The 23,429-nt window shown below is 38.0% G+C and overlaps 1 protein-coding gene and 1 long non-coding RNA gene across 2 annotated transcripts in view; both read right to left on the bottom strand.

The window, feature by feature from the left end:
• LOC107746452 (uncharacterized) overlaps window positions 1-1,208 on the bottom strand; it is a 6,325-nt gene extending 5,117 nt beyond the window's left edge. Inside the window, exon 1 of the long non-coding RNA XR_001640692.1 lies at window positions 1,163-1,208. This is a non-coding gene — a long non-coding RNA (uncharacterized LOC107746452). The remainder of the gene's footprint in view (window positions 1-1,162) is intronic.
• A 14,724-nt stretch (window positions 1,209-15,932) lies between these two features.
• Window positions 15,933-23,429, bottom strand: part of med1 (mediator complex subunit 1) — a 101,356-nt gene continuing 93,859 nt past the window's right edge. The window contains exon 15 of the mRNA XM_016560671.1: window positions 15,933-20,125. Coding sequence (XP_016416157.1) covers window positions 16,372-20,125 — 3,754 coding nt within the window. The 3' untranslated portion in view covers window positions 15,933-16,371. The remainder of the gene's footprint in view (window positions 20,126-23,429) is intronic.

The following is a 23,429-nucleotide window of genomic DNA, read 5'->3' as shown; positions in this document are numbered from 1 at the left end:
TATATTTAAAACATTAATATCATCATGAATTTATGGATTTAATTGCACTCATTCCACTTCTGAGCCTCATTAAATGTCTGAAAGTACACCAAGCCACTTTTGTGTTCTTCTGTGCCACCTCTACAAATTAATTGTGTTAATACTGATTTAATTTGATTGGTAACTTTTATATTTCTTATTCTACTTGTTCCTATTCTGTCATTTTAATTACAATGTTTAAAAATCTTATAAAATAAAAAATATTTAAGAATTTGACAAAAGATGACATACTTTTAATAAAGTTAGAGGAGTCAAATATCACCTCGAAATGGGAAGGCTACTTTTTGATAAAATTTTGGATAATTGTTTAGAAGGTGCTCCTAAAATTTTGAACGTGCTCCTAAATTGAAAAGAAAGCGTAGAGCCCTGGATATGGGACAGAAAAATTTTCAACAAACCCACCAAGTGAATGGGCTGCTAAATTGTCAGCAACAACACACATCACTGTTCCTCTGACATTCTTTCCGAAGCTAGAAATAAAAAAATCCTTCTCTCTCCAATACTCCTAGATCCTTCAAAAGGGGTTCAAGCACATGGAATATCCATGCTGTTTTACATCTTCTGTTTTGCACAGAACTGCCAAATAAATGGAAGACAACTCAGAACGAAGGACCGATGGTACATTTCCTAGCACCCAATACACTGCTGTAATTTTATGTTTTTTTCCGGAATGTTCCGAGTGGATTGCAAATCTCAAATTCGTCAATGTATAAAATCAGTGAAATTTTCTCTTCTCCTTTGGAAAGAAAAGCGTTTTGCTGAAAATATAGCCCATCGTGAAAAGATCTAAATGTTGGGACATCCTGTTTAGAGATCTTTCAAGTGCCATTTGAGAAATGTCCATGCCATTCATTAAGTGGGACAACAATTTGAGAAATGGGCACATACTGAAAACTCCGTTTTTCCTTTGCATCAACAACATATTCAACAGCTTTCACAATTTGGAAGTTCTCTTTATAATACTCTTTCCTCTTATATGAGGATCTAAAGGGACCATCCAATCCAAGTGACTTGCATAATGGACTTGACTCACAAAATTCCTTTACCAAATCTGTTCCTTTTTTGACCATAAACGCAATAAACGAGTAACGTTATACGTTTAAAAAGACAAAATAAAGCTTACCTGTTTTCAGCGTCTATGTTGCGTTTCAGAAAATATCTTCAGCCACTAACACACAAAAAACAAGCGTTCATTGATGGTAAAACGCCTAAATGTAATATTATACTTAGTTTACAAAAAGTTAAACTTACCCCTTCTCAACGTCTTCACACGCGCTTCACAAAATGGCTCCGGCTGGAAAGAGTATTTGCATATCACGTGGCTCACAGTCAAATACTTAAAAGTTTTATGCTAGATTTACTCAATTTTTATGTAATTGTAATAGTAGTTGACGTGATTTGTTTTTTCACTTTACTTGCACATACATTTAAGTTCACCTTGTAACTTATATTTTTCCATTACACACACTATATATGTTAAGTAGACATTGAAACGTTATGAATACTACGTTTTTTGTGTTTGTTTACTTTTGTAAGTAAGGGTTGTTCAGACAAGGAATCTTTTTTTTCAGTGAGGGAGGAGTGAATGTAAATTTAAAGAAGGAGGGAGGACTGACTGTTCCAGATTAGCTATACTAGCCTGCCACCGGCTGGCGAGAGTAGTCGCTTGCAGTCGGGGCGGAATTAAAGGGGTCATATGATGCGATTTCAATTTTTCCTTTCTCTTTGGAGTGTTACAAGCTCTTGGTGCGTAAAGAAGATCTGTAAAGTTGCAAAGATCCTCCCGTTCTCAACCCCGCCGCCTCTGCTCACTCTAGCCCAGCCTCAGCTCACTCTAGCCCATCCTCAGCTCATGCTAAGCCGCGGCTTCCGCTCGCGCTCGGCCGCCGTGTTTTTCGTTGTGAAAGCGAAACTACTTTGTTTGGTCTTCCAAAAGAGGACAGGACTACAAATCAGTGGTTAAGTTGTAAGTTGTAAGTTGTTTACAACACTGTTCCAGAACAGTTTAACCCAAATATCCAGATGTGTGCAGCACAGGCGCAATGCAACGCAACGCGTAAAAAGACAGTATAAGTCATTATAATCAGTAATTATGTCCCCACTGGATGCAACAAATGCCTCGTTTGTAATGGGTTTTAATGTTTATGTCTCGTCGCTCCGGCCGGACACAGCATCGACAGTATGGTGAGGGGCGTAACATTTCCGTTTCACGCTTGAGGTATTCGGCCAATCACAACGCACTGGATAACTGGCCAATCACAGCACACCTCGCTTTTCAGACCGATGAGCTTTGTAAAAATCGATGCGTTTCAAAAAGGCGGGGCATAGAGGAGAAACAATAATGTACAGTATGTGGAAAATAATGTGTTTTTTTTTTATTTTTTACTTTAAACCGCATAAACATTTCATTACACCAAATACACAAAATAATGTTATTTTTAGCAGCATCATATGACCCCTTTAAAAGTGGAGACGTCAAGTCGGACACTTTCTGCTCCCGGTAGTGACGCTCTCACGTGTTTGCATAGTGTTATCACAGATAAAGGGAATTAAATGCAATATTTGTCAAATACACAGAAACGTTTTTATGAGCAACAAACACTTTTTATATACTGCTTCATCTGTTCAAGAATAAAGTTCAGCATATAAACATATAGGATACTAAATACTGATAAAGTGGGGGTATGTATGCTTTTTTCAGTGTTTTTGAGAAAATAAAAATATACAGTTACAGTGTTTTTTTTTTGTTTGTTTTTTTTCTTTTGATTTAGTCGAGTTGTTTTTGCATCAAACACAATGTGATTTTCGGCAATCGAGATCTGGCAGTTGTGAGCCTAATGTCGTTGTGTTGTGAGCTTAATGTCGTTGTGTTGTGGCTTAATGTCGTTGTGTTGTGAGCTTATGTTCGCTTTTTTAATTGCGTTGTGTTGTGCACTACTGGTCCACCGTAGAAGAGTCATAGCAATAGAGCAGAGACGAGAAAGCTGCGGAGAATCCGCTCACCCAGAAGCATTTAAAGCTGGTAGATTTAAAGAAAATTACTGCCGTTTGGCAAATAAATAATTTTATGTACTTATTCCTAACTCTTGCTTTAGGTTACATTTCAAATGACAAAGGATCAACTTATAATCATGTTTATATGAATTATCCCGTGAACTTATTCTCTCAAATGGCCTGGGTATGCGGAGCATTCGCAGCTTATATGGACGGAACACCACTGAATTCTACTTCTGTTTTTTGTTAGGATGACTCATTTGTAGCACAACCACAAAGTCCTAAAATGATAACTTAACTAGAGTTTGTGTATTACCAAAGTCCCTAAATTATGGCTTGATCAGAATTTGTGTTTGTCCCTAGATGTGACATAAAAATACTTGTCCCTAAAGTGAAAGTAAAATTTCAGGTCTTTTGTCACAGCCAGTTGTTGGAGTGCCCAGCTTAGCCACCAGAGGGCACTCTTTTTGTGTCATTGTTTGTGTGTTCTGGACTGTGTTTTCCATAACTAAAACTCATTATTAGTTCATTACTGCCAGCTGTTTATAAAAAAACATTGCAATAAAAAAAACAATGTTTTGTTTTTTTTATTGACTCTGAGAATAAAACTGCGAATGGATCTTTTGTGTGAGCATTCCGTGACAGAATACTGATGCCACTTCACGATCCAGCAGTTTTTTTTTTTTCTTCCCCTCTTCTGGTACCATGAGTTTTCGGATTACCCGACCTGCCACATGGCAGGAGAGAGTGGCTCGATTTAAAGCTCTCACGGAGTTGCGACAAGAGGCCGGGATGTAGGGGCCTTTGCCCAACTCTTCTGGACTTACTCGGTGGGACTGGGATTCAATGACGGGGCACTTCAGGATTTCTTTAATGGATGCCTTGACAAACCCTTGTCCCATTGGGAGATGAAGGGACTCGAGACCTTGAATTTTTGGGACTTCACCTGGTATCTTGTTCAGCGAGTTCAGTGGGTTAAACCAGGTGAACAAGAACCCTTTTGTAGGGATTTTGCCACCAGTCTTGGGCTACGGCCACCCTCCTACGGCTACCGAGAAGAGGAGGGCGAGAAGGAAGAGGTCGGTAAAGTCAAATCTGGTCTCAGATCGCCACAGAAACCGCTCTAGTCGTGGAGCGGTTAGAATCCACCTCAGAGCCCGCTCCGGTCCAGGAGCAGTCAGAGTCCACTACAGACTCCGCGCCAGTCTGTGAGTCCTCAGAGCCTATTCTAGATAGTAATGTAATGTCACAGCCAGCTGTTGGAGTGCCCAGCTTAGCCACCAGAGGTCACTCTTTTTGTGTCATTGTTTGTGTGTTCTGGACTGCGTTTCCCATAACTAAAACTCATTATTAGTTCATTACTGCCAGCTGTTTATCATTGACTCATTAGCCTCACCCTATATATATACCTTGTTCATTTTGTCTTTAGTTGCGTCAGTATTGCATTCTATTCCTGTTGCTGTCTTTGTTTCCTGTTTTTACTCATGTGGATTTTTATTTTTTTTGAGAAATAAAACTGTGACTGGATCTTTTGTGTGAGCATTCCGTGACATCTTTAAAGTGAGTGACGTGACATGTGGCCAAGTATGGTTACCCATACTAGGAATTAGTGCTCTGCATTTAACCCATCCTAAGTGCACACACACAGCAGAGAACACACTCACACCATGAACACACACCCGGAGCAGTGGGCAGCCATTTATGCTGCGGCGCCCGGGGAGCAGTTGGGGGTTCGGTGCCTTGCTCAAGGGCACCTCAGTCGTGGTATTGAAGGTGGAAGAGAGTGCTGTACATTCATTCCCCCCACCTACAATTCCTGCCGGACCTGAGACTCAAACTCGCAAACTTTGGCCACGACTTCCCAGAAGGCTTTTATTGAGAATATCAACTGATAAGTGTAAAGAGAGCTTCTCCTGTATCGCAGCCATATCTTTCTTTTGTCTTTAGACCCTTGAGAAAGAGGTGTACCCAAAGGTAAGGTGTTCAGACATATGTTTTTATTGTGTAGTTAAAGGCAGAGTAAGCGATTTCTGGTAGCCAGTGTTGATATTTGAAATCACCAAAACAAACACGCCCCTACCCCAAAAGGGTCTTGCCCCTATTTTGATAGCTCCGCCCCACATATACGTACGTAACCCAGGAGGAAAAATATGCAATATGAAAATAATTGAAGACAAAATGTGTTTTACTGAGAAAAATCAAGATTTGGTTTTTAAAAAGCCTTTTTCCAAAAGGTACATCTGGAAAAAGGGGGGTCGTCTTATAATCAGGATCGTCTTATATTCGGGCCAATACGGTAATTCAAAGCGTTAAAATTTAACACAATTACTTGAGCACATGGGTGTAAATTTCATCTAACAGTAGTGGGGGACAATAAACATTAATTTTTCAAGAGCAGGGACACAAATGGGCTAATATAGCCAAAATTGTACTTGTAAGGATGGATAGGTGCACACAGCATGTGTACATAGCATGGAGGCAGTGTTTAAATATGAGTTAGGTGTATAAGTTAACCACATTCTAATTATTATATTAAAATAATTAACAATTATAACCAATTAACAATTATTAATTATATTTATATTTTTATATATATTAATGATATAATTATATTAATTTTTAATTATAACAATTATAACCACATATATTATAATTAAATTATCTTGCATTCTCCACCTAGGTTTCGTCTGGGACTGAGGACGTAGATATTCAACTGCAGCAAACCCACTGATCTGCCACTTAACTTAACATCATATTGAGGAAAACCCAACACATTGGTGGATCTACAATGGGCACAAATACATCAAAAAGTATTTTGTTACTTATCTAATGTATTTAATTTAAAATACAAAATACTGGTATGAGAAATGTATTTAATTAAAATAAAAGTAATTTATAATTTGAAAATACAAATATATAAACAATATTTACAAGCAATCATTTGAAGTGCAAGAGATAGTGCTATTACATTTAGCAATACTGGAGTTAGATACACAAGAGAAAGAGAAGTGCTTTCCCCTCCTTGAACAACTTATAAACAATATATTCTTTAACCCTAACACTAGACAATATATCCAATATATTGATCCATATTTCTTATTTCTTATGTTCACTTAAGACACAACCAACTGTGTTTACTTGAATACCATCAAGTATGTCTATTTTTTATTGAAGTTTATTTTTTCATGTTTCTTTATCGCTCCTTTATCGTTTCTTTATCATGTCAAAAATTAAGCAGTCCTGCAAAACTGTATTGTCATACCGCCTAGTCTTACTCAAGAGGATGGCTCAAGCTATTTCACTATAAAGATTAACTCCTAAACATGCTGACATTTAGCTGTTAAAGGGCTTTATGTAGAGTTCAGAAACCTTTGTTATTAGCGACACCGGTGGCCATTAAGTGAGCTGTGGCCAGCAACTTATTGCTCATGCTCTTGCACACACTCCATAGTAATGCGACTGAGCAACGGCCAATGTGATTCACCGACATCATGTCGACAGATGAGGTTTATTAAAATTACACTGTTATTATAGTTTCCCTTGGATTTTCCCAACGAAACTGCACTAATTTCTTCACACAAAAATTAATCTACAGGCTCCCAATTTTAAAGTGTTGTTACATGCTGTTCACACATTAGCAATTAAAAAACGATTAATACTTAAATTATTTCATAAAGCCCCTTGGAAATTTTCATTTTGTCTATAGAAACAAGTAGCTAACTTTAGCTAGCAAGCTAGTGTCACTTGTCCGCTAGCAAGCAAAGTTGTTGAGCAACAGCTTTTCCTTCTGTCCTGTAATAACATTCAGTGAGCAATATCTGATAGTATATATTTTAGTACATTCTTATCCAATTTGCACTGAGCACCAAAATAGCTTCTTTCATTGTTTTTCTTTTTTCCAGTTGGAAGAAGGAACCATGGATGAATTAAAAATTTTATTTTAGTTCACCCAAAAATGGAAATTCTGTCATTAATTACTCACCCTCGTGTTGTTTCAAACACGTAAGACCTTTGTTCCTCTTCTGAACAAAAATGAAGATATTTCTGATGAAATCCGAGAGCATTCTGTTTCTGTCCCTCCATAGCCAAAGCCCAGAATGATAGGAAAGAAATCGTACTCCATGTGACTCCAGTGGTTTAACCTGAGTTGTATTAAGTGACGCGAGTGCTTTGTTTGCACCTGATTCACAAATGCACATTTTAATCGCTATATGCACAAATCATGATATTTTAATACAAACTATAACATTTGTATTCATAAATATGTCTCTATTTGAACAAAATGCTGCACATTAATGTAATTCTTAGCTCTGCAGACACCGGTTGAAAAGCATTTGTTTTAGTGTAGTGAGGCACATTTGCGATTTTTTCAAATCGTGTACACGTTAATGAATTGCACTGGGCCTTGTTCGTTGGTAGTTGTGTGTGTGTGGGACGTGAAATGCTGTAAACTGCGAAAATGAAGTCTCAAAATCCAAATGAACCGAACAAGATCGACTCGAACTAGACGTCAATTAATGCACGCGTGTCACCTGATCCACATATGCATAGATTCCTTTTTGCATTAGCAATTTATGATATATTAATGCAGAACAGAACATTTTTATTCACAAACATGTCTGTATTTGTACAAATCGCTGCACAATCATTTAATCCCGAATTACACAGACTCAAATTGAAAGACATTTGTGTGTGGTTAGTAAGATACATGTATAAAATGTATGCAGTACATGGATAATTGTGCGTGCATCTATTAATCATTTAGAGTCTAATATCATCCCATACAAAACCCCCCCCATAATTTACAACTTTATGAAAATATTGATCTGCATTGTGCGTTCATGAGAGCATCACAACGCAATTGTGTTGTGTTCACGTTGAAGACTCGTGGTCAACACAACGCACATGAGTAAGTGTTCACTAGATTACCCCGACACTTGTGTTTGGATAATATTTTCTTAAAGTGGTAAATTGTTTTTTTGCATAAACAAAGCATTGGCTTGGATTAATTAATGATACTTACTTAATAATGTCTTTCCTACCGTTCTGGACCTTGAATGTGTAAGTTGCATGGCTGATTGTAGAGGTACAGAAAGCTCTCGGATTTCATAAAAAATATCTTAATTTATGTTCTGAAGATGAACAAAGGTCTTACAGGAGTGGAACGACATGAGGGTGAGTAATTAACAACAGAATTTTAATTTTTGTGTGAACTAACCCTTTTAAGACACTTGCATCTAGCCAAAAACTGTGATAGGCTAGTTGGCAGTACTATTAACACAGGTGAAGAAATATATTGTATTATCTGAGAATAAAATTACCTACTTGATTAAGTATTTCAAATACAAAATACTCTCTCAAAGTATTTAATTACAAATGTAAGGGAAACAGGTAAATTTAGCTCAAAGGGAATTAATTATGATTTTATAGGGAATTTGGACAGAATAACTGTTTACGGCTGATCAGCTGAATTGGCCAGCGATCAGTTGAATGCATCCATCTTCCACAAAATTGTGCAAAAAATTAAATAAAGTTACCTAAGATTGACCAGTCAGGGTTCGTACACAGTAAAATCAGCAGTGTAATATTTGCAGTGTTCAAAGTTATTAATTCCCAAAGAGTTGAATTAACAATCTAGTGTTAAACAGTACTCATGTTCAGTGTTGTTATATGGTGTAATTTCACTTTTACACTGAAAGTGCGGAATAAAAAACCCGCCGAATTGTCTGGACTCCACCCTTCAATGACTGCTGAGTTACCATGGAAACTGGGCGCAGCACTCCTGCTGACTCGCATTACACGTCTCTCGCTGCTGTTTTCACCGTTTTCACTGTTTACAGGTGAGTTTAGTCCCAAAAATCACACAAATATTACATAAAACTATTCCTGACACTTTTCTTACTTGTGATTGACATGCTTATGTTGAATACTTACTTCATAAAAATGGTTTAGTGTTTCCGTTAGCATCTCAACTGATTTCAGAGGAGGCCTGCTAACTTTGTATATTGAGCTCTTATTTATTAGTTTTGACTTTTAATCACATCTTTATGTGTAGACGGGAAGTTTTGATAGCTTTGTAAATGTTTCGTCAATGAATTATTGGAATTAGGCTAATTTATCTAGCCTAAAAATATGCGCTGTACTGTTAATCGGTGACGTCACTTAAAGGAGCGTGAATTAACTGAATCTAGTTAAAATGTGATTTGATCTTTCATGGCAACGTTAAACAATTATTGATAAAAAAATTGTTCTGTGGTTTCAGGAGTAAGTTAACCTTATACAACAGAAGAGAGGTGACTCTCTAGAATATCAGGAGTGCAAAATAGACACCCACACACACGCATACACATATTTACAGTGAAATGAACTGGTAAGACTGGAACAGAGCAAATTTTGAAAATATGTGAAATAAAATCAAGAAATGAAAAAAAAAAAAATACAAAAGAGGCTCTCTCTCTTGCGCACACACACACACACACACACACGTCCCTCCACGGCTCGTGCCTCAATAGCTGGTCCCTCCACGGCTGGTCCTTCTGCAGCTGGTCCCTTCGGAGCTGGTTCCTTCACGGCAGGTGCCTCCACGGCTGGTCCCTCCACGACTCATCCCTCTATGACCAGTCTCTTACAGAAAAGAAAAAGGTTCCAAATGTGCTGGCCAAAGGATGTGAAAACCAGCAGTTTTTGCATAAAGTGCAAACTTCCAGTGTGCAAGAGACACTGTAATACTGTCTGTTGCATTTGCAGCAATGTGTAAAATAATTAGTTTGTATGTAAATATTTACAATTCTATTTATTAATGGTTATTTCGTTTATTTTTATTCCTCTATTTCTTCAATTTACGGTTTGATAATTATTGCATTTGATCTCGTTTTAGCCTAACAGATGTTCCTGATCTGTTGCATGTGCAGCAATGCATAAAATAATTACAGTTTGTATATATTTTGTTAAAATTGTTTATAATTATTAAATTTTTATTCCTCTTTTTTTAAATCTACTGTTTGATACTGATTGTTTTTGCTGTTGTTAGTTTGTGTTTCATCATAATTGCTGTTCCCTTCTGTTGTTAGTTTGTTTCATCATAATTGCTGTTCCCTTCTGAAGTTTTATTAACATTTATTGAATTACATTGAATAAAATAGCAATTAATTACAAAACGTTTTGTATAAAGTGTTTTGAATTATCACTATCCATTCCTTTTTTTGTTAGATTTTTTAATGACCAAATACTGAGTAACAAAAATGCTTTCTATGTGTTCCCTTTCTAACAAGAATTTAATGTTTGTCTGTAATCATAATGTAAAACCTGATACTTATCTAACCAAAAATATCTAAACCTTGACAAAAAGTAGTCCTTTAGAATGTCTAGATATATATCTAAATGCAAAACCTAAAAAAAATTAAATTGTCTAAAAAACAACGGGAATCCAAAAGCCTCTGTGTGTGTGTATATATATATATATATATATAGGGTGCTAATACAAGAGGTTACGCAGCATTACACAAGTTTTTATTTTTTAATGCCTCCAGATGGCCCAATTCTCACTTTAAAAAATGGATTTTAAATTCCTTCACTCTATTTTAATGTGAAATATTGCATTTATTAAAACATAGTAAATAAAAAAAAAATTTTTTTAATATATTAATTCTAATGGAGAAAATAGCTCATTAAAATTGTATAAATATCGCATAATATCATAAAATTCTCTCAAAATCATAAATAATAATCAAAAACTATTATTGAACAAAAATATATTACATTGATTTTCCTGAAAAAAACAAAAAAACAAGTTACATTTCAAGGCTTCTATGCTAATCCTTCTCCTTTTGTTTTCCTGTTTCTATCTCTCAGGTTGCCCATCCCAATGTTACTACAGCTTGGATCCAGCCTCACTTGTGGTGACTTCAGATGATGCAAACACTCATGAAGACTCAGATGATAGCAACTATAGATGGACATACAAACCTGACAAATATGTATTGTAGTCATTGCCTTAAAGCATAAGTTTGGTGATTTTCAACCTGCTTTGTATTGTTACTATGATGGTAATATATGTGAACCAATAATGTTTAATCTTTCTCTGAGTTCCATGAGATATCCCCATTTATTTGTGAGCCAAATAATGTTTTGCATCATCCAAATATTGTTCATTTACATATTATAGACTTTGTGACAATATAAAGTGGATTTAAATTCACCAAACTTACCTTTTAATGTTTGTCTGTTTAACTGAACATGACTTTGAACACAACTTGTATTATCTTAGAGTTATTGACATATGGACATTAATTTGTTGCCAGAAGATGCTCCCCAGTGGGTCACAGTCACCTCTGGCTGTTTAAAGGATATTTTTTGATTGTAACCTTGAAACATGCATTTTATAAAGCTGCTTTGATTGTGAAAAGCACTGTACCCTTACAAGAGTTAACCATGTTTTTACTATGGTAAAACTAGTAACCATGACTGTAGTAATCAGTTTTTTTTTTTCTCAAACTAAGGTTTTGATATCATGGTTATACTATAGTAATATGTTAGTAATGCTGGAGTAAAACTGTGGTAACTATAGTTTTTGAAACCATGGTAAAGTTTGTAGTTACATAGTTTACTACTATGCTGTAGTAAGACCATGGTTATGGTAGTTACTGTGGATTTACTACAACAATCATAGTTGAATAGCCTTCCTGATAATGTTTGGGGCTTAGACACACTCTCTCTGTTTAAATCTAGATTAAAAATACATCTTTTTAGCTAAGCATTCACATAACACATCTCATAACCTTGTACTCCAGTGATGAAATAGTAATAAATGCACATGATCATCTTTTGCCTGAAATAATATGAACAGCATCTATGCTAATCCTTCTCCTTTTGTTTTCCTGTTTCTATCTCTCAGGTTGCCCATCCCAATGTTACTACAGCTTGGATCCAGCCTCACTTGTGGTGACTTCAGATGATGCCAACACTCATGAAGACTCAGATGATGGCAACTATAGATGGACATACAAACCTGACAAATATTATGTATTGTAATCATTGCCTTAAAGCATAAGTTTGGTGATTTTCAACCCGCTTTGTATTGTTACTATGATGGTAATATATGTGAACCAATAATGTTTCATCTTTCTCTGAGTTCCATGAGATATCCCCATTTATGTGTGAGCCAAATAATGTTTTGCATCATCTGAATTTACATATTTTACATATTACAGACTTTGTGACAATATAAAGTGGATTTAAATTCACCAAACGTACTTTGTCTGTTTAAGTGGGTCACAGTCACCTCTGGCTGTTTAAAGGATATTTTTTGATTGTAACCTTGAAACATGCATTTTCTAAAGCTGCTTTGATTGTGAAAAGCACTGTACCCTTACAAGAGTTAACCATGTTTTTACTATGGTAAAACTAGTAACCATGACTGTAGTAATCAGTTTTTTTTCCCTCAAACTAAGGTTTTGATATCATGGTTATACTATAGTAATATGTTAGTAATGCTGGAGTAAAACTGTGGTAACTATAGTTTTTGAAACCATGGTACAGTTTGTAGTTACATAGTTTACTACTATGCTGTAGTAAGACCATATGGTAGTTACTGTGGATTTACTACAACAATCATAGTTGAACAATGGTTGGTTATTGTAGTAAAACCATGGTTGATTTTGTGGTTAACTTCTGTACAGGTGCAAATATGTGAACTGAATGCTTCCATTTAAAAGTCACATTGGATAAAACCATCTGATACTGTAAATAAATGTGTATATTTAATTTGTTCACTGAAAATAAATTTACACTTGTGATTGTACATTGTTTTTGATCCATTATTGTGTGCAATGATAGTTTGGTTAGTAATCCAACTGATAATGAACCACGGACCGACCGTGGACCGCCAGCAAACAGTAATTATAAACCAGCGGCTCGTCAGCGGACCGCTGTCGGAAAAGCGGCGGCTGCCGCTGGTGGTCCGCTGGAATAACGATGAGCAAAACGCAGGTGAACCGAGGGTGGCGTCCGCCAGTGGGCCGCCGACTTTGCCACCGGTGGGCCGCCAGTGGCCCGCTGGTCTTGCGTTAGCTGGGCGCGATCTCACATACGTTATTATCAATAAAGTTCTCTACGCTGCACAACGAATCTCGTATTTACATGCGTCAACACTTTGATATAATGAGATGATTCATGCTGAACTCAATACCTGAACAAAAACTCTAGCGATTTGAGCAGTGAGTGGATTCTATGGATTCATTTATACACCACCAGTGTGCAGCATCCACCTGGATGATGCGACGGCAGCCATAGTGCGCACCACACACTAGCTTATTGGTGGAGAGGAGACCGAGTGATGAAGCCAATCAGTGTATGGGGATGGTTAGGAGGCCATGATGGTCAGAGGCCAATGGGCAAATTTGGCCAGGATGCTGGGGTTATACCCCTACTCTTTTTCGAAGGACATCCTGGGATTTTTAATGGCCACAGAGAGTCAGGACCTCAGTTTAACGTCTCATCCGAAGGACGGTGCTTTTTACAGTATAGTATCCCCGTCACTATACTGGGGCGTTAGGACCCACAGACTGCAGGGTGAGCACCCCCTGCTGGCCTCACTAACACCTTTTCCACTTAAACTTTAAATATAGCCTAGACATGTTGCATATTAATTGTACTATTTATGAACCTCAAAGCATATGTTTGTGTATTTTGTGTTACTCCATAATGATTTTCTATTTGAGGGCGTGGAACTGAAAGTCTTACCCGTTACTTGCGGACTGATGGACGGGCTCTCTCACTTGTCAGTGCAAGTTTTTAAAAGTCTTTTTTTTTTTTTTTTTTTACAGAATTATGCATGGCTGCTGTTTTTCTAACACAGCTGCAAATTACAGTTCAGCTGAATGGGTGAACACGCACAAATTTACATGCGCGACATGCCCAAACCAGCCTGGATAACACTTGGCTAACACTGCTGTCAATCAAACTCATCATGAATTATGCAAAAACACATTTTATTTATTTTAGATGTTATAATAGTTCTCTAATTGTGTTAAAATAGATGAAACAATTATTTAACAAATATTATATTTGTATAATAAACTGGGGGTGCCTTTCATCAGAGTGGGCGGGCCTGTGCCCGTCAGGCCCGTCCGCTGCCTATGCCCCTGTTTATAAGTAATCATAAGAAGCAAGATGAGCTCAACTTAACCCAGGACTTTTAGCTTAAATTACCCCACGCCTACTATTTTAACTTTTATCATCCAGCAGTTTAGAGCCAACATCCTGCTAACAGTATAACCTCATATTATAACTTCCTACAGCACTAACATATGAGTCCCAAAAAACATAAAATACAATAATAATGATAATAAAAAAAGAAAGGTTACCAATGTAGTTACACGGGCCTCTGTCCATCACAAGGTGAATGAAATGGATGACTCTTAAAATATTTGCAGTCACATGACCAATTTTTTTGGATTCCTAGGAGTGGCTCAATATCCCCATAGGCTCAAATCGCCCCCTCTCCCTTACTGTGAATTTGGACATCGGATAAACTTTATTTGCATAATGTATATAGTAGGCAAGTTTGCAATACAGCCAGGTTCTGCCTCTACTTTTCTGTCAACTCTCCACCATCCTATATATGGTAGGCTGTATAGAGTTGGGACACTTTTTGCTTTTTATATTACCACACAAAAACTAGTAATTAAAAACTTTTTTTATTCCATATTGCTTTTGTCTACTACATTAAAATAATTTATATTCTTCACAGCCAGTTCATAAAGAAAAGACGTACTTTTGTTCTAATTGTACCCATGTCAGAAACAGTACCCTAGTACAGTTGAAAAACTAATCTTTAATGCTTTAGTAGCCAAAATAACTAATTTCAAATGTTAAAATGTCTTAAAAGATATCATTCTACAAAAATATTTTTATTTCAGCTCTTCATTTTATTCCTTTTCTTTATTATGTACAACTGATGTGCTATTCTATACCAAAACTTCTAAGGCTGATGATACACTGGGCAACTTTTTGAGCAATGTTGCCGTCAACAGGCAACCAGGTGAGACACAGGGCCCACGACCGATCTAAAATATCCAGATAGAAATTTGTTACCCATTCTCAATGGAAAAATGCTCAAGCAGTGTTGCTCAAAAAAAGTTGCCCCGTGTATCATGTGTATAAGAGTTAAATAGCCCACAGTTCATTCCAGTAAATCAATTAACAATTAAGATTAAGTCTTAACTATATTAAGTTAATATAGTATAAATTCAACAATCTAAATAAATAATGTTTAATTACTGAACACCCTCTTATTTTGCCATTTTTAACTACCTAAGAATAAGGTATGCCAAATGTGTCTATGGCAATAATGGCAGTTGTTAATATATGTAAATTAACAGAGTATTTAAATCTTATGCACAATCAGCATTTATAACACAAACATCTGTCTCAGTCTGATTCACAGTACACTCACAGATTCAGACTTCATGGAGTGTTTGATTAAAAGAATCCACAGAGTTTTAACCTACAACAAATATGAGCTTTACTAATGTGCAAAAATACTTTAACTCATACCATTATCATACTGCAGGCCCAAATAGGCAAGAGGCCAAAAGATCAACAAAAACTTGGCAGTGACATTTATTTCAGTCTTGTAAAACTTAATCCATTTTACAGAAAAGACATACAATGAAATTAATTCTTGTTACACATATCTTCATCAGTAGTAAACAGAAGTGATAGTAGAAATGTAATAGAAAATATGAGTATTTTAAATTTCCAATTATTTTACATAAGATTAAAAAGGTGGTTTTAATTTTTTTAAACAATATGCTCATTAATTTCTTTCAATTATTGCTCAATTTCTTTTAATTACAGGTAAACAGACTACAAAGGAATGAGGCTTTCATTATATAATGTTTTTGACAATGCATCCAGTTAAGCAAGCTAAATAACTCAATGACAGACAAGACTATTTTACGTTTGATTTCACAGTGTATATACCATCTAACTTGGAAAAATGCAAAATAAAGCATACAATTAGAAAAGAAAAGAAGAAAAAAAAACAACACATACATAGCTAATATTAATCCATTTAAAATCTTGTACCAATATTCTATATACTGCCAAATGATTTTAAATGGAAGAATATTTTTTTTTTTCAAATAAAATTTGATAACTAAGATATTTCCCTCAAAATAATAATTCCACATTAAAAATAGTGACATTTATACATAATACAATTATCATAAAATACTTGATTTTTTTTCTCAAATTGTTTAAAAAAAATGCAGTCTAAAAGAAAAGTAAGCTGCATTCCTTTGCCTCTGCAAACTATTAATTAATTAATTATTTTTTTTATTTGAAAGGTTCTAGATTGCCTGTCAAGGCAGAGTCCATGAGGTCATCATCCTCTGCATGGATATACACAGGACTTGGTCGTGAGGAGCGTTCAGAGCTAAGCAATGACATTGAAGTTTCTGAAGATATAGGGGATCTGGACCAGCTATCTGTCTTTACTGGGTGAGAGGAGGGCCCACAAGTCATTGTTGACTTCTTCTTTTCCTTTTCTCGATCTCTGTCCCGCTCTTTCTGCTTCTTCTTCTCTTTTTTATGTTTCTTGTGTTTTTCACTCTGGCTAATGGATATGGAACTCATGTAGTCTTGAATTGGTTGGTGTGGTCTCATAGTTTGGTCATCATCAGAGCTAGGACTGTTCTGATGAGATTTTTCAGCAATTGAACTGCTACCAGACTCACTCTCACTGTCTGGATTTATAGGCGTGTACCCAGGGGAACGGCTGTGGCTTGGAGAGCTGCGGTCATGTTTTGGTGTAGAACCACTGAAAAGGGGTGATGCTTTGTGGCCTGAGTGCTGTGAACGCATGGCACCATCTCCAGAATTTTCTCCAGGTTTCTGAAGAGTTACTTTAGATTTTATGCTTGGAGAGCCCCCTTCTGGTTTGCTGATGATAATCTTTGCCACACCAGTGCCTGTCACAACACTACTTTTGGAATCAGTCTTCTTGTCACCAGAATTGCCCCCTGATCCAGACACCTTGGATTTGCCATCTTTGTCTATCTTGTCTCGCTTGCTCAGAAACTCACCTCCCAGGGAGGACATACCATGCTTGGAGGATGTAGGACCAGTATTTTGTGGCACTACCCCACTACTGCCACCACAACCTTCACCCTCCTCTCCACCAATTCCCCCACTACCCACACTTTTCAGTTTGTCTATGACTGCAGTAAGAGATGGCTTTTTGTTTCGGCTTGGGGACTTGCCTTTTGCATTAGGGTTGTTTCCACTTCCACCACCCCCTCCACTGCAACCTCCGCCACTGCTCCCATACTGTGACTGACCATTTGAAGAAAAGGGTATGGAGCCAGATGACGAAGAGGAGCTTGCAGAGGAGGTAGAGGATGAAGAAGTGCCTGTGGATGAGCTACTGCCTAATAGTTTTTGGGTTCCCATTCCACCACCTGAAGAAGACTTGGATCCTCCTGACCCTCCACCGCCTGAGCCAATAGGGGATTTAGCCTTAGAAGAGGGTGGGGTTCCAGGCAACTGGCCTTGTTGGAGTTTCATTGGAGAGGACAGCTTGTCAGAACTTCCAGAACGAGAGTGTGAGGGTGATATGTTGGGCTTGATGTTGGGGTTCATGAGTGAGCTGGGTGGCTTACCACCTTGGGGCTTTTTATTTCCACTTCCTGTTCCACTGCTGCCACCACTGCCTGAGCCTGATAAACCGTGCTTTGTTATGGGAGAAGAGGATGGCTTGCCTACAGCCATCCCCATGGAAGATCCTTTGGATTGAGAAGGCATACCACTGCCAATACCTGCAATGATTGATGATTTGGGGATATTGCCTTGCCCAACAGAGCCTTCAAGTTTACTACTTTTTATCTTCCCCGAAGAAGAGGAGTGGGAATGGTGGCTTTTGCTACTGCTTGTGCCACTTGTACTACCAGTACCTCCGCTTGCTGAGCTACTTGATGTGTAGCCTCCATGAGATGATGTTTTTCCTCCAGTTAAAGTCCTGGGTATTTGTATAGTGATTTTGGGGATTGGTGGAGTAGCACCTCCTGGTGGAGTCTGAGACCTGCCTGAGCTCCCAGGGGACTTAGATCCACCTGCACTTACTAATCCTCCAGAAGTTGCACTTCCACAAGGAGGAGTGTATGGCCGACCCCCTGAGCTGTGCGAAGGTGACTTGCCATCTGGATCTAGCTTCTTACGTTTTGGTGGTTTGTCTTTTGATTTGCCCTCACTTGAAGGAGTGCGACTGCGTTTTACCTGCTTCATTTCAGAAGAGCATACACTCCCCATTCCTATTCCAGAATTTCCTCCCCCATTATCCTCCTTTGCCCTCATCTGCTGCGGTTTAACCTTTGCATCACCACTTTTAAAATCATTACCTGCTACCACAATGCCCAACATGAGTGGACTTTGGCCTCCACCAGTATGAGAAAAGTGTGAGTCCGCCATATCTGATGCTGGGCCCAGTATTGGCTTTCCTGCACTACCATTCCCACTAAAAATACCCATTTCAAAAGGGTCTTTCAATGAAGCCTCTGGAGTATTTTGGCCATGTGAGGCAGGATTCTGAGGTGTGCCTGTAGGAGTGTTCTGCTGACTTCCCCCACTGAAACTTTTAACCAGTTCAAGATCTGGGTCAGGGCTGGGGGAGCGGTCTTCAAAGTAGCTCTGCGAAAAACTTCCCTGTCCTGGTAAAAGCTCTGGGTTGAAGTCTGTGTCTGGAAAGAAATTAGTTGAGGAAGAATCGCTATTGGGTGTTGCTGCAGTAGCAGCTTCTGCAATCAAGTCTGCCGCATCAGTAAAGGGATTTTCATTGCTGTTTGCATTAAACAGATCTGCCTCAAAAACTGCACTACCTTGACCTGAGCTGGAAGAATCCCGGAGTGGAGTTCCCAAGGAACCCCCTTCTTCACCAGCCATGAGATGCTGGCCATGACTGCTGTTGCTTCCTTTGTTGGCCTGATCAGGAATATCAGACAAAATGTCATTGATATCAGGCCCAATACTGTCAGAGCTGGAGAGGCGGACCATACGGGGTATAGATCCATGTGGCTGAGACTGGACTTGTGTCTGGGGTTGGACATGACACTGAGAGTGGTATGGCATTCCAGGACCTGAAGGTGGTGTTCCACACTGACTTGGAGCTGGAGTGATACTGTGAGGGGTGTCAAGTCCATCACCTGGAAGACTAACATCAAAAATGGGGTTCTGGGAGGCATCAACGTCCATAGAGAAAAGCTCTCGGTGGAAATCGTCTTCAGAGTGGTGTGTGTGATGATGCTGTTGGGTCATGCCTCCCAACTGCTGCTGAGATTGTTGTTTCATACTCATTCCGCTACCTGCTCCCATTACTCCTTTATCAGAGCCTCTTGGACGCTTTTTCTTGCCCTTGGTGCTGGGGCAAGACTGCCCTTGGCTATCTGTCCGAGGGGAGCCAGATGAGTTCTGTCTTTCAAGAGGGCTACTGCCATACAATGCAGCAAAATCTTGTGAGGGATTATCCTTCAGTAGGTTCATTAGCATGGGGTGGTTTTTGGTGTTGCTTGCCGGTGAGGTGGTTGGTGGGGGGGTCTGGTGAGGCTGAGGTGGCTGGGGAGTTGGACTGGACCCAACACTGCCTGTTATTTGCAGAAGGCTGGTTAGGATTGGATTCTGAGTAACTTTACTAAAGTCATCTGAACCATGGCTCTGAGACTGTTGATGTTGTTGTTGCATTGTTTGCTGCTGGCCTCCACCCTGTCCTATGGTGTCAGCACATGAGCCTCCCTGACCAGTACGACCCATGTTGAAAAGCGAGGTGATTGGGCCTTGCAAAGATCCACTTCCTCCTACATCCACAACATTGTTGCTTCCTGCAGAGTTGGTTCCACTATTTAAACCAGGAAGACCCACTGGGTTGCTCCCATCTGGTCCTGTACCCATTCCCATGTAACCTGGGCTGCCAGTTGGGGGCAAGTTCTTCTTCACCATAATTTCCACAGTTTCAGCTATAAGGGACAATGCTGGAGTATCTGCCTGAATGGTCTCTGCCTTGCGTCGGATGGCACGCATAGTCACAGGAATGGACATGCATCTAGGGAAGGAAAAACAGATGCAAAATCTAAAAGGATTTCTGACTCATTGACATTAAGCACATTTTAAAGGGAAAGTTCACCCGAAAAAAATAAATAAAAATAATAATCGTCTGCACACCCTTGTGTTGCTCCAAACATGTATTAATTTCTTTGTTCTGTTAAACACAAAAGGAGATGTTTAGAAGAACGTTGGTTACCAAACAGTTGCTAGAAGCAATTGACTTCCAATGTGTGTGCGTCTATATATATATATAGACGCACACACATTGGAAAGCAATTAATCCCACCTAACATTAAAGTTTTAAAATATACTTTTATATTGCAATAATTTCACATTCAATCTTCAAATTAATGTTCAAACAACATAGACAGTATATTTTTAATATTTGTTTAATGGCATGTTTTTTATGACTGAAGGCCAGTAGCAATGATACCAATACTGATTTCTCTATAAAACTGCAGAAATATACAGAAATTGACATTTAAGTTATCAAACACTAAATTCTAAATTAAATATAGATGAATCCTTAAAACTATAAAAGTTATTTTTTCCTCTTTTCTTTTTCTTTGTCCTTTGATTAATAGACGTCACAGCAGCTGATTATTAGGTTATTTTGGCTGTTATTTCTTTAAGATCTGCTGCTGCTGAACGTGACGTGGATCTGACATGCATCATATTTTCTCTCAACTCTTTTTACCTTTTCTGTTATTCAAAGGGTGATTCCTTAACCTAATTTCAGAAACTTCCTCGGCTAAAATTTTTTATTTTGTTAATATGTTTTCTGAATAAATACAAACATAAATAGTGATAAAATCCAAAATATTAAATATCATGGATAAATATTTACAGAGTAATCCACTATTTAGTAGAGGGCTCCTTTCTCTTTGGAGAGGCAACTTTTTACTCTCTTGGTGCATAAAGAAGATCTGTAAAGTTGCAAAGACTAAAGTCTCAAATCCAAAGAGATATTCTTTATAAAAGTTAAGAGTCAACCACGCCTACCTAAAACGGCTCGTTCTAACACGCCCCCACATGTCTACGTCACGATGTGGGAAGATTTGCATAACGCCGCCCAAATGTTCACGCAAAGAAAGAAGGCCGGGACAAGGCATCACAATATGGTAAGGGGCGTAACATTTCCGTCACACGCTTGAGGTATTCGACCAATCACAACGCACTGGATAGCTGGCCAATCAGAGCACACCTCTCTTTTCAGACCGATGAGCTTTGTAAAAATCGACGCGTTTCAGAAAGGCAGGGCATAGAGGAGAAACAATAATGTACAGTATGTGGAAAATAATGTGTTTTTTTAACCTTAAACCGCATAAACACATTTCATTACACCAAATACACAAAATAATGTTCTTTTTAGCAACATCATATGACCCCTTTAAAGGCCCTATATGGTTAGATATAAGAGATAAAGGATCTCAATGTATCTATTTGTGCAAATAGTTGAATTTGACCCATTTCTGCATGGGTTTCTTCTGAATGATCCAGTTTCCCCGACAATCAATGCGCTTTTTCCCATTTTTGAGCTGTCATCATTAGCATATAATGCAACAAAGACTGCTCAAGTCAACAGATTTTTACTAACAGGTCTACTAATCTTCTTGTAAAATTAGTTTTCACCTGATATTTGAAGTCAATTATAGGGCAGTAAAACATACTTTAGAAAGATGGCAACATCATAAAGTTGGCTTGAAAAAGCCAATTTACTAATCTGCTATATAAGCTGCTTCTTCTGGTCCAAAATTTAGTCAGCATCTCCTCCTAGACCTTTAAAGCTACAATCACCAAACTTGGGTCAGACCTTCAGACTGTTCTGAAGTTAGTTGCTATGACTTTTCTAACTGATCTGATCTTTCATAAAAATTAAGATTAAAAATAATGAAAATCCCACAGACTTACATCTTCTATGCTAATCATGCTACCAACATCTATCCAATGCTACATCTATCTATGCCAATCATGCTACCAACATGTTATCAACACATGAATCATGCTAGCTACATACTAATCATGCTAAAGTCATGCTAACAAACATGTTAACAACATGTTAATCATGCTAGAAACATGTTAGCAACATGCTAATCATGCTAAAACATGTTAACAAATTGTTAATCATGTTAAAATCATGCTAACAACATTGTAGCAACATGTTAATCATGCTAGCAACATGCTAATCGAAACATGCCATTAACAGCTGCGTCCTGTATGACGCACTATACACTATGTACTTATGCACTATGTACTCAACCATGTAGAGTATGAATTATATAAGGTTATTTTGTCATTCATAATCGGAGTCTGATAGGCCCTCCCCCTTCACTATGTAATTAAAGCTGCAACAGTTGAGTGCATGAAGTGTCCAATATTCCACACTTCATTTTTTCGGTTAAGTGCATCATCCAGGTTTTTAAAGAGAACTTTTTCTTTTTGGAATTTTCAGTGAATACACTACTCACACTATTTATACTACAAAACGTCATAAAATAGTGCATAAGTACGCTATTTGCGACACCTAACATGATAATCATGCTAAAACATGCTAACATCATGTTAGCAAAATGCTAATCATGTTAAAATCATGCTAGCACCATACTACAGTGGAGGAAATATTTATTTGATCCCTTGCTGATTTTGTAAGTTTGCCCACTTACAAAGAAATGAAGGGTCTGTAATTTTTATGGTAGGTTTATTTGACCAGATAGAGACAGAATATCAACCAAAAAATCCAGAAAAAACACATTATATAAAGGTTAAAGGGGTCCTATTATGCTCTTTTACAAAGTCTTGATTTTGTTTTGGTGTGTACTAGAACAGGCTCCCATACTAGGGCTGTAGGGCTGAACGATTAATTGCATTTGCGATAATATCGCATATATATTTTTCAATCGCAGAGGCTGCGATTACACTCGGTCACGTGACACGCGAGAGTAAAGAGGTGTGTTCGACTTGAAGATCGATCGGTGTATGACATCAAAGTACGGCGAGAGAAAGCATAAGGAGACGTCCGCGCTCTCTTATAGCTCTCGCAGTACTTTGATGACACACACCCATCGGTCTAAGCAGCGCTGCTTCAAGTCGAACACATCTAAGCAGTCTTCAGAGGAAGCATCAAGTTGGCCCACTACAGTGTTGCCAAGTCCAAGGTTTGGGGAACCCCTCCAAAAAACATGTATTTTACCCCCTGGAACGCGATTTTTACCGGTGGACCCCCCTCGAAACGGCGGTTGGCCTAGTTTTGAGTAGCAATTTGGCCAGTTTTGTTGTGAAAACCTGGCAACCCTGGCACGCTA

Source organism: Sinocyclocheilus rhinocerous, unplaced genomic scaffold, assembly GCF_001515625.1.
Source record: "Sinocyclocheilus rhinocerous isolate Xijiao unplaced genomic scaffold, SAMN03320098_v1.1 scaffold1491, whole genome shotgun sequence".
Classification (NCBI taxonomy): domain Eukaryota; kingdom Metazoa; phylum Chordata; class Actinopteri; order Cypriniformes; family Cyprinidae; genus Sinocyclocheilus; species Sinocyclocheilus rhinocerous.
Note: the sequence above shows the minus strand (reverse complement) of the source record. Positions and strands in the feature narration are given on the sequence as shown.